The sequence below is a fragment of the Indicator indicator genome, chromosome 1, assembly GCF_027791375.1.
Source record: "Indicator indicator isolate 239-I01 chromosome 1, UM_Iind_1.1, whole genome shotgun sequence".
NCBI classification, from domain to species: Eukaryota; Metazoa; Chordata; class Aves; order Piciformes; family Indicatoridae; genus Indicator; species Indicator indicator.
In genome coordinates, this window is record NC_072010.1 from 119652136 (window position 1) to 119663324 (window position 11189).

At 42.1% G+C, this 11189-nt stretch overlaps 1 protein-coding gene across 1 annotated transcript in view; it reads right to left on the reverse strand.

Moving 5' to 3' along the window:
- LOC128968231 (amine oxidase [flavin-containing] A-like) overlaps positions 1–10827 on the reverse strand; it is a 44444-nt gene extending 33617 nt beyond the window's left edge. The window contains exon 1 of the mRNA XM_054382606.1: positions 10757–10827. Within this exon, the coding sequence (XP_054238581.1) occupies positions 10757–10802 (46 nt within the window). The 5' untranslated portion in view covers positions 10803–10827. The remainder of the gene's footprint in view (positions 1–10756) is intronic.
- Between the last annotated feature and the right edge of the window lie 362 nt (positions 10828–11189).

Below are 11189 nucleotides of genomic sequence, written 5' to 3' on the forward strand. Positions count from 1 at the left end.
ACTAGGTACAGGTACTTCCACAAGTATGTCTTAAGTCAAGCCCACACGCTTTGTATATACAATTAATTAATTAATTAATTAATAGTCATGAGGTTTAGGGTGACAGGTTGGACTCGATGATCTTTGAGGTCTCTTCCAACCTTCTTGATTTTATGATTCTAACCTCTAAACAGATTGCAAATTGCTTATTTCCCCTTTATCTTCTCCATAACATGCGTTTTCAAGACTGTTGTTTTTCCAGCACCCTCTGCAAGACTGGACACCACAGTGACTGCATCCAGTTTTGGGCTCCCCAGTTCAAGAGAGACAGAGACCTGCTGGAGAGAATGCAACAGAGAGCCACAAGGATGATTAGGGGAATTGAGCATCTCCCCTGTGAAGAGAGACTGAGATCCCTGGGGCTGTTTAGTCTGGAAAAGAGAAGACTGAGAGGGGATCTGATCAATGTCTGTAAACATGTGAGGGGTGGGTGTCAAGTGGAGGGGGCCAGACTCTTTTCAGTGGTTCACAGTGATAAGACAAGAAACAGCAGGTTCAAACTTGAACATAGAAGATTTCACCCCAACATGAGGAGAAACTTCTCTACAGTGAGGGTGACAGAGCACTGGAACAGGCTGCCCTGGAGGGTTGTGGAGTCTCCTTCTCTGGAGACATTCAAGACCCACCTGGATGCATTCCTGCATCCCCTACCCTAAGTGATCCTGCTCTGGCAAGGGGTTGGACTTGATGATCTCTTGAGGTCCCTTCCAGCCTCTAATGTACTGTGATAGTGTGATTTCTTTTTGTTTGATCAATGGGGTGAGAATGAGAGACAGGAATGAACAATACTTTCTACCTTCCAGTTCCTTGCCCCATTTTTGCCTGCTCAGCTCCCTTCAGGTCATGTGGAGCTAGCCTCTCACCTCCTCTCCAACATATCTGCTACTTCCATAGAGAACATTATGCACATTCCAGGAACTTCTAAGGGGGAAGCCAGGACCTTCATATTGCAATGGCCTCCCACTGCACAAGCACTGTTCTAAAACCATCACTCTCTGCCATGGGTAGAGGCTCTCTCAGCAGCCACAGTACCCTAGGATATTGTGAATATCCACTGTGCCCTGCAAGCACATCCAAGCACTGATCTCTTAGGATGCTGCCAAGATTTAGGCAAGGTGTTTTAAAGTGCACCTTTGAATGCCTATATGACTGCAGCACAGAGAAGCCTCTTACCCTCGACGCTGCTGCTGTGTCCCATTGCTGCCTTTACTTTCTCCAAATGTAGTCTAGAGATAAAGCTGCAAACCACCCCAGATCCCTGGCTGCATTCCTTATAGATACCACTCTAATTCTGTAAATTAGAAATATACTATTTGCCTCAGAAAGATAAAAGGAGCCTGCCAAAACCATGCCTCATTTGAAGTATCTGGATGTAGAAATTCACTTGTTATTAGATGAGAATAAACAAGGCAAGATGATTTATACATCCTCCACAAGGGTTTCCATGGCAATCTCACAACAAGCTTCCCTCGTCTGAAGATGTCGTGCAGGAAAGCTCTGTTCCTATTGATTCTGCAGAGCTGTTAAGAACTCAGAATTGCTGCTGCTTTCATTTCAGAAAATTGTCACAACCCCATCAAGAAAAGCAGTTTCAAGTGTAATAAAACACTGTATATACAGAGAAAGACGGAAGGGAAGAAGGGAAGGAAGAAGGGAAGGAAGAAGGGAAGGAAGAAGGGAAGACTAAAAAATGAATGTATGCCAATCTGCAGACTGCAAGACATACACCATAGCTGAAACAGAGATGCTGAACAACACACTGAATTTTGTATATAGCCTGATGGTAAATACAACAAAGAAGGAGAGAAAGGTTCAACTCTACAGGTAAAGCACAAGACTGAGATTTAAAAGACCTGAGTTTGATTCCCAGCCAAGTCCCATTATGTCCTTGTTTTGTAGGGGAGTGTTTATAAGGGTAGCTTTTATGAGAATAATTCCAAGTTGCCTCAATTCTGGTGTTGATAGAGGACACATAAATGGTGAGAGCTTTTAAAAGTTACTTTATTGGAAATATGTAATAGTACAGCAATTTTACTTTTCAAAATCTAGGTTCTGTAAATCCACATCACCAAACAAACGCACTGATATACCATGATCAGAAGCAAAAACCACCAGCATCTTCCCCAGAGGCATCACTTACATGATGTGTACTGAACATCTCCAAAACATGCAAGGGCAGTGATGATGACAGTCTGATACCTTAACCTTTTGACTTTTCAAACTGAGCCCACTATGTATTAAGCATACAAAAAACACCCCAATCAACCCAGAGGCAGAGAAAGCTACCTGTTACTACTGAAAAGGGAACTTTCTGCTGGTTTTATAGATGTATTGTTTGCCTACTTGCTAGCTTCTTCAACCAAGTGCATTTGACTTTTTATTTGCCTAACTGTTGAGCTGAAAGTTTCCCCAAACCCACCTAATGCAACATTCCTTCATAAAATTCCTTTTAATCCACCCCACTGTACATGGAGTGGGATAATTATACTGCATGAATGACGAGTAATACTTTTACTGTAGTGTTCTAGCAGGCTGTAATTGAGTAACATATAGGAAAAAAAAAATCTTTCTGGAAAATCTCTACCTTTTTCCTGATCTTAAGCATGGAATAATTTTAAAACTTATTTGCTTATGATTCTAATATACATTAGTAAAGAAAGACAATTGTCAATATATCCTCATTAAAGTTCCACTGTAGTGCTGTGATTCTTTTTATTGTTTCACTAATGGGAAACCTAACTTTTTCCAAACACAGATAGGGAATTAAATCTGACAATGGCCACATTAGAACCAGCTCTCATAATTCACCTACAACACTCTTTGCCAAATAAGTATGAGCACGTCAGCAAGAGATGCAAAATGTTAGTGCCATGCCTGTGGAGTGAAATATCCCTTCCTCCTCTCTTTCTGGTCCTTATTGCCCCTCCCTGATTTTCTTCTTGTTGGAATTTTTTGTGCACATGATGATGTTTGTCTTAAAATAGAGTTAAAATACAGTCAGTTACTAATGGGCAACAAAATATAGAAGGCTGAGAATGAAAGAAATTTCTTTCTTTTACAGACCAAGGATTTGAAGATTTTAAATTTTCATTAAAAAAGGAAAAAAAAATTAAATTACAGCCCCTTAAATTTGCACAAACCAAGAACAATACACAGAGCAGATCACAAGTCTGTATTAATTTCTGCTTCAGTGCTGCCTAATACCATAATATCACAAACTTTTATCTTTCCACATATCACATATTTTATCTTTCCACACATTCTTTCACAATCCTTGATGTAGAATAGTAAATAATGAGGATGAGGTTGCATTTATTTGTTTTGTCATTTTCAGGTAAATGTTTCTAATTTCTTTTTCATCAGTTCCTCTTTCCCTCCACCTCCATCCCCCACCCCAGCCCAGCAAAAAAAAAAATACAGTTGCCACCAAAAGAGAATAGTTATTTTATAATACAGACTACATTGTCCAACTGAGACTAAGCCACTCTGACTGGTTTCAATAGCACTACTGTCTAAATGCTTTCAACAGATGCAAGCCTTGTTCTGAAGGGCACAAAGACAGTTTCTCTCACAGAGTGTCAACAGAAACATGATGGGCAGAAAGAGGGAATTGTATCCTGAGGATGAAGCCACTTCTCCATACACTGACTGGGATTTTTAAGTCCAAAGGCCACTGCAGGGAACACCTCTTCACAGAATCAGAGAACATTAGGGGTTGGAAGGGATCTTGGAAGAACATCTAGTCCAACTCCCCTGCCAGAGCAGGATCACCTACAATAGGTCACACAGGAATGCATCCGGGTGGGTTTTGAATGTTTCCAAAGAAGGAGACTCCACAATGTCTCTGGGCAGCCTGTTCCAGTGTTTTGTCACCCTCACAGTGAAAAAGCTTTTCATTATGTTCATGTGGAACCTCCTACGCTCAAGCTTGCACCCATTGCCCCTTGTCCTATCATTGGACATCACTGAGAAGAGCCTGGCTCTGTCCTCCTGATACTCACCCTTCACATATTTATAAACATGAATGAGGTCCCCTCTCAGTCTCCTCTTCTCCAAGCTAAAGAGACCCAGATCCCTCAGCTTTTGCCCATAAGAGAGATGTTCCACTCCTTTAATTACTCTGTGGCTCTGTGCTCTTCCTCTGAATAACACCCTCCCCTCAAACCGAGGCAGAAAAAAGTAGTACAAGCATGGGGTTAGAAATGCAGCATGCTCCTTTCCCTTATCTGAATTGAGTAGCAGCAGTTAAAGTGCTGATACCAACTACTTAATGGAAGGTAATTACACATGTTTTCTAACTATTGATAATTATTTTGTTCAGTATATAGAATAAAATCCTACTTGCTAAGCACTGATCTTCAATTAAATGTGCATGTGAAAAAAATGTTGCTGCTAAACTATGATCAATGTCCTTGCCAGCACTGGTATTCCCAGGAAAAACATATTGCCTATCCCATACCTGGTTTTGCTCTTCTAGGATATTTGTCAAGACTACTTGGCTATTTTTTTTTTTTTTTGCCAAGTAGTTTTGCCAAGGATATTTGTCAAAATTTGCTGAGGAAATTTTGTCAAAACTACTTGGTTAATTTTTTTGCCAAGGCTATTTATTTGGAGCAAGTAACAATCTTAAGTCTTCAGAACTCTTTAGCCAGCAGGTATACTCTTTCCTACCTTTCAACATACTTTCATGCAAGCCCAAATCTACTCCTCATTGAAAAAACACAGGTTTACAGCACTGAATTTGCTAACCTATGAATCACACTGGGTTAGACAAGGCTTATTAATGATGCATTTATTGCAGGAAATCACAGGAAGAATATGATGAAAGATCAAGGAAATAACAATATTTCTACATCTAGGTATATAATGAACACATCATAACCATATTTTGTCCATCATTAAACATGAAGCACTGAGCACAGCACAAAGGAGTGTCTTAACCAAAACCCAAGCCCCACATCATAATGTGTTGAATCTTTAGTACTAAAACATTAGAAGACATTATGAAGAAGGAGGCAAATGGAAAGTGGTGTTTCTGCTTAGTTGCAAGCATTGTATAAAACATCTATTACACATCATATGGTGATTTTGTGTCTGCTGTAAATTGTTTTCTCATAATGACAGCCAGCTTGCCAGCAGTACATGGAGAATTGAGAGCTCTGTGAAACATTGTTAATTATTTCTGCATTCAAAAAAAAAAAAAAAAAAAAGGCGGCCTTCAGGAATTGTTGGTACCAAGTGACAATATTATCAATGATTAATAGCTTTCCTGTTGGATCCAAAAAGTGGGAAGTAATCAGACAGCCAGAGCCAGCACAGGGCAGATATAAAGAGATCAACACAGCCTACATTTTAGGAACAAGCAATTGCATTCCTACAGATCAAATTCTGGGTAATATTAGAAGCAACATTAGAAAAAAAAAATCTACTGAAAATTACTCCAGATTTACACAGGTAAGACTGACTATATCTTCTACCAGTAACTGTGTATTTGACAGTTTATCTGACAGTACCACCCACCAGCAGCTTAGCATGCTGTCAAAACAAACAGAGTAGTAAACAACTTCAATTGTTTTGCCATTATAGCAAGCAAGCAACATTTGCATTTCCTCATTATTCAGGCTTTCAACTCAGAGACCACAGCCAATGTGAAGGTAGCTCAGGCAGTAAGGTTGTAGATCACACCTTGTGGAGCAGGAGATGCTAACAGAGTGCTCTTCCATGAAGGAAAAAAAAGAAAAAAAAAAAAAAGCCTAAATAGTGTGTCCTATGTTTTATTTCAATATAAAGACTAATTACTCCTATTTTTACATCCCAGCTTCTCCTACAATTTGTGGCCCTTGGAGTCCTCCATAAGTGCATTAGGAAACAGTGTTATTTCCTGCACACAGCTGGAAAATCCAACTGTCTGTTTTGTTGAGCCATGAGATTGCCTTGTTTCTAGCTAAGAAAAAATAAATAAGAACTCTCTATGTCAAAGAATGGTAACCTTCAGTCTAAGTTTCAATTAGGGCTGTGCTTCCCTTGTGATTTGTGCTTGAAACACGATGTGCTAGAATTGCTTCCAAAATTTACTGGCATGCAAGTTTTCTTGGACTTGACTCCTTCTGGACATATTTCTCCATATCTGCTGTGTCTCTGGCTTGCATTATGTAGACAATTTTCTTAATTCTCCACACCTTCCTTGGATAAATTCAGCTTCTAGTGTCCAAAATTCACAAGTAAAGTGAGACTGGCAAACAAATGCACTCCAAACTTACCCCTGAAAAAAGTTAGGATCTTCTGCCTCCACCCTTTTTTTTTTTTTTAGTCATATTTTGAACTATTTAAGCTTGAATTTTCAGGGTGTGTTTTTCAGGTTGATTCCTTTTTTTTTTTTTTTTTTTCCTGGAAAATCTTGGTCAAAATGAGCTAGCTATTTCTAAACCTCTAAGAAGCAAACATTTGATTTTCAAAACTCCTAGCTTTTTTTTTTTTTTTTTTTTTTTTTTTGCTGTTTTGGACATTCTAGTAGCAAGTTGAAATTTGGCAAGGAGGTAGCCTTTGAGTCAACATATCACATTTTGTTATCCATGTGAAAATATTTCTCAATAAGGACATTTAGAGAGTTCTGAGGAACTACAGGTCACATGTAGGCAGCAGCCATTCTCTATATCTGAAGAGGTGAAAATCTGAGGTTTCTGACAAAACTCCCTGAGCACATGATGCTGTCCAGTTGTTAACAAGTAGTTCCCAAGGAGTGAGTGACTGAGCATCCTGGGCCTCCTTATAACCCACCTGATAGCTCAGAGCTCCTGTATATGCTGCATCTTTGGGCTATGGAGACAAAGTCTGAATGTCTAACTAATCTGATAGCCTTCTATGAAGTTCTGACCAAGTGGGTAGATGAGGGAAGAGCAGTGGATGTCATATATCTTGACTTCAGTAAAGCTTTTGATACTGTCTCCCATAACATCCTCATAGAAAAGCTCAGGAAATGTGGCATAGATGGCTGGTCAGTGAGGTGGATTGAAAACTGGCTCCACAACAGAGTTCAGAGGGTTGTCATCAGTGGGACAGAGTCAATTTGGAGGCCTGTGGCCAGTGGTGTTCCCCAGGGATTGGTACTGGGTCCAGTTTTGTTCAATATCTTTATCAATGACCTGGATGAGGGCATTGAGAGTACCCTCAGCAAGTTCGCTGATGATACAAAACTGGGAGGGTTGGCTGACACCCCCTCAGACTGTGCAGCATGCAACGTGACCTGGACAGGTTGGAGAGCTGGGTGCAGGCAAACCTCATGAAGTTTAATAAGGACAAGTGCAGGGTCCTGCATCTGGGGAGAAATAACAACAGAAACCAGGACAGGTTAGGAGATGCCCTGCTGGAAAGCAGCTCCACAGAGAAAGACCTTGGAGTGCTGGTGGACAGCAAGTTCTCCATGGAATAACAATGTGCTCTTGTGGCCAAGAGAGCCAATGGGATCCTGGGGTGTATCAAGAAAGGTGTCCAGCAGGTCTAGGGAAGTTCTTCTACCTCTCTACTCTGCCCTGCTGAGACCACACCTGGAATACTGTGTCCAGTTTTGGGCTCCCCAGTTCAAGAGAGACAGAGACCTGCTGGAGAGAATCCAATGGAGAGCCAGGAGGATGATTAGGGGACTTGAGCATCTCCCCTATGAAGAGTGACTGAGAGCCTTGGGGGCTATTTAGTCTTGAGAAGAGAAGACTGAGAGGGGATCTGATCAATGCCTATAAATATCTGAGGGGTGGGTGCCAAGTGGAGAGGGCCAGGCTCTTTTCAATGGTTCACAGTGATAAGACAAGGACCAATGGGTTCAAACTTGAACATAGAAGATTTCACCTCAACATGAGGAGAAACTTCTTTACAGTGAGGGTGACAGAGCACTGGAACAGGCTGCCCAGGGGGGTTGTGGAGTCTCCTTCTCTGGAGACTTTCAAAACCCACCTGGATGCATTCCTGTGTGGACTACCCTAAGTGATCCTGCCCTGGCAGGGGGTTGGACCTGATGATCTCTTGAGGTCCCTTCCAACCTGTGATATACTGTGATACTGTGATACTAAATAACTAATATTAACTGTATAATGGAGGGCACTATCCATTTAGAAAGATACAAACATGTGCCTGGGCCTTTTCTGGCCATGATCCACATTTTTAACATACCTGCTCACAAGAAAAGAGGAATGTAGCCCAAGCTCCCTCTTTGTCCAAATGTACTTGCTGATGGAGTTTTGGACAATTTGAACACAATTCTGTGGGGTTCAAGAGGAAAATCTATGTGATAGAGGCCACAAGAGCAGAGTTCTTCTTCCAAGAGCTTCCCTACCATGAAGCACTCTGCAGAAGCTTCCTCCATCCCTAGACTACAGCTTCCTATAAGCAGAATAGATTCTGTGTCCCTGTGAATGACCATAATACAGGCAGGTGCATACAGAGGCCAGGAGGTGCATACAGAGACCGGGAGCATGGATGAGATGTGTTAGGTTGTACAGAAATTTATTCTTGAGGCCATGCTTCATTCTGTGGAATAACTAATTCCAGAGGCATCAGTCAGGATTTTGGCTTCATTTTGGAAATATTGTATAAGCATCTTTAAAAGCCTGCTGATGGGAAGCTCACATTCAACATAACAAGCAGCTTGCTTATACATGATATGCATTTCAAGCACTTCTAGTAGAGAACTCATTTATCCCAAAGTTTTCCATTTTTTTGTTGCAAGTACCAGGTAACGAGTATTTAAAACACAGCAGAAGGAGAGAAGGCAAAAATCTTACCAGATGAGGCAACTGCAAATCTCTCTTCAGAGAAATAAGCAGCAAGTCAAGACTAGAGTCAGAGAGATGTTGAAAGGAAGTCCTGTCCATACTACTATTTATACTGGCAGCAAAATTCTAGATACAGATTAACTTTTTTTTTTTAAATATTTTTTTTTAAACCAGAAAGTAGCACTGTCTAACCATCTAGAGAACTGAGGCATAGACATATTGATACAGGAACGGTAGCCACAGAGAAAGTATATAAACACGAAACAAACCAAGAGCTGATAGAAATTATAATGCCCAGCTATGAATGGTGTTGCATATTAAATTGGATTAATTATAAAATAAGGCATTTATTATTCATTTCTCTAAGGCATCTTTCTTAAAACGATGCCTATTCTAACAGGCAAACAGCAATTTCTATGCCACAGGCATGACATAAGTCTTTCCACTGGCAAGAAAAATATTCCTGTGCCCTAATGGTACTGTGACATGTTTATTTGTCTTCCTAATGTTACTGATATTTTCAGGGACTGTAATGTCTTGATGTTTCCTACTTGGCTCCATTACAGACTCCACACCAGGCTTTAGTCCAAGGCATTCAGTGTTCTGAAGTAACATGCTGATTTTTGTACTAGTGAGGCAAGGGAGAATTTGAAAGTGCTCAATGCATTTTCCAAACACTGCTACAGGTTGGAAAAGCCAGAGGAGGAGCAAGCTACCATCAGAGATGAAGACTTCTCAGCGCCCTAGAAACCACATTAAGATCATATGGCCATCAACTCCACACAGCATGGGTGATAATTCCCTAATGGCACTCTGTGCATTACAGAAACCTTAAGGATTAAGACCAACAGACTTGTGTTAGCAGGAAAACACCCAGGCATCTGGTAAAATCGAAAATCAACCTAAGCTAGGTCCAAACTCTTTCTTTATGTTCAGCCATACTACAGATTATTTACATAATTACATTGTCAGAAATACTTATTTAAAAAATTACTCTTGTTTCAATAAATGAAATAATGTCATTAAGTAAACAATTTGCTGTCTCATGCACTAACTCACTGCAGATTAAATAAAGGAAAGCCTCTGACTTCTTAACTCTAATGAAAAATAATTTTATCCATAGCAATAATTGTAGTATCATTGAAGTCATTCAGTCACATAATTTACCTTTTCTAAATTGTTAGTGAAGACTCCCTGAAAACTAAACTTGGCTAATACTGTATTTATCTGATGGACAGATCAAATGAAGATTGTCTTTAGCAACATCCACATCTTAGGAAACATTTGCACTTGCAAAATGTTGAAGTAGATCTGAAGAGTATTTTGGGAAGTATTTTTCCAAGTCCATCACACCGGGAGAACTTGGCTGTCTGCAGAGCACAGCTCTTTTCACAATCACAAAAGCCCAACATGTTCTTACAGATATTCCCAGGTGACTTTCTGCAGTACTTATCAAAACACAATAGAAGCACCAGCACTGCAAGAGCAACCTAGAAAGCACCACTGAAAAAGATCGTATTTCTTGTGATACAAAAATCCCAGCCTATCCTTGCATTCCCCTGCACCTGTGGACATTATAAAGTCAGGTTTTCTATGGACTTTCTTCTGGTGAGCACAAAGGTCAAATCAATGCAGAAGAAGTGAACACGTTCTAAAATACCCGCCTGGATGTCTTCCTCCCCACTTCTTTAATCCCAAATGTATTTGAAGCCCGGGGAGACCTGACACTCTCGTTAACTATTGCCTAAGTCTCAAGGCTTGCCGCGACAACCAGCCACCCGCCGACCCGCTGCTCCCAGGCCCCGCACTGCTCGGCCGGGCACACCCCAGCCCCGAGCGTCGGTGCCTCTACACCGCCCCCGGCGCAGAGCAGGCTCTGGGACGACCTCCGGGGTGATGCTCTGGGCAAGGCCGGCGGATCTGCGGTGGCCGCGCCAACTTCCCGCACCCACCTGAGATGCCGCCCCCGACCACTATCACGTCGTATTTCTGGGCCATGTCTCTGCGCCCCGTCCCAGCCGCCGTCGCCATCCAGCTCTCCCGCGGCACCGGCTCCTGGCGGGCTCTGGCGGCCGGACAGCGCCGCGCTGGCCCCGAGCACGCCCCTGGGCGGGGCACGGCCGGCTTCACCAATGGGAGCTGTTCAGAGGCGGAGTCTCAACTAGCCACGCCCCTGAGGTTCTCAGTTTGCGCCTTGCCCGAACTGGCACGGCGGCTCCGAGCGGGGCCCGGAGGGGCGGGGGAGTGGCGGGGTAAGCTCAGCGGAGAAAAGACGCCGCCAAGCACTCCCTCCGAGTGCAGGTTTTGCTGAACCCGGCTCGATGCCGGCTCGATTTCGCACCAGCCCGTCCCGGGCGCACCAGAAGAGCTGGAGGCAGGCAGGCA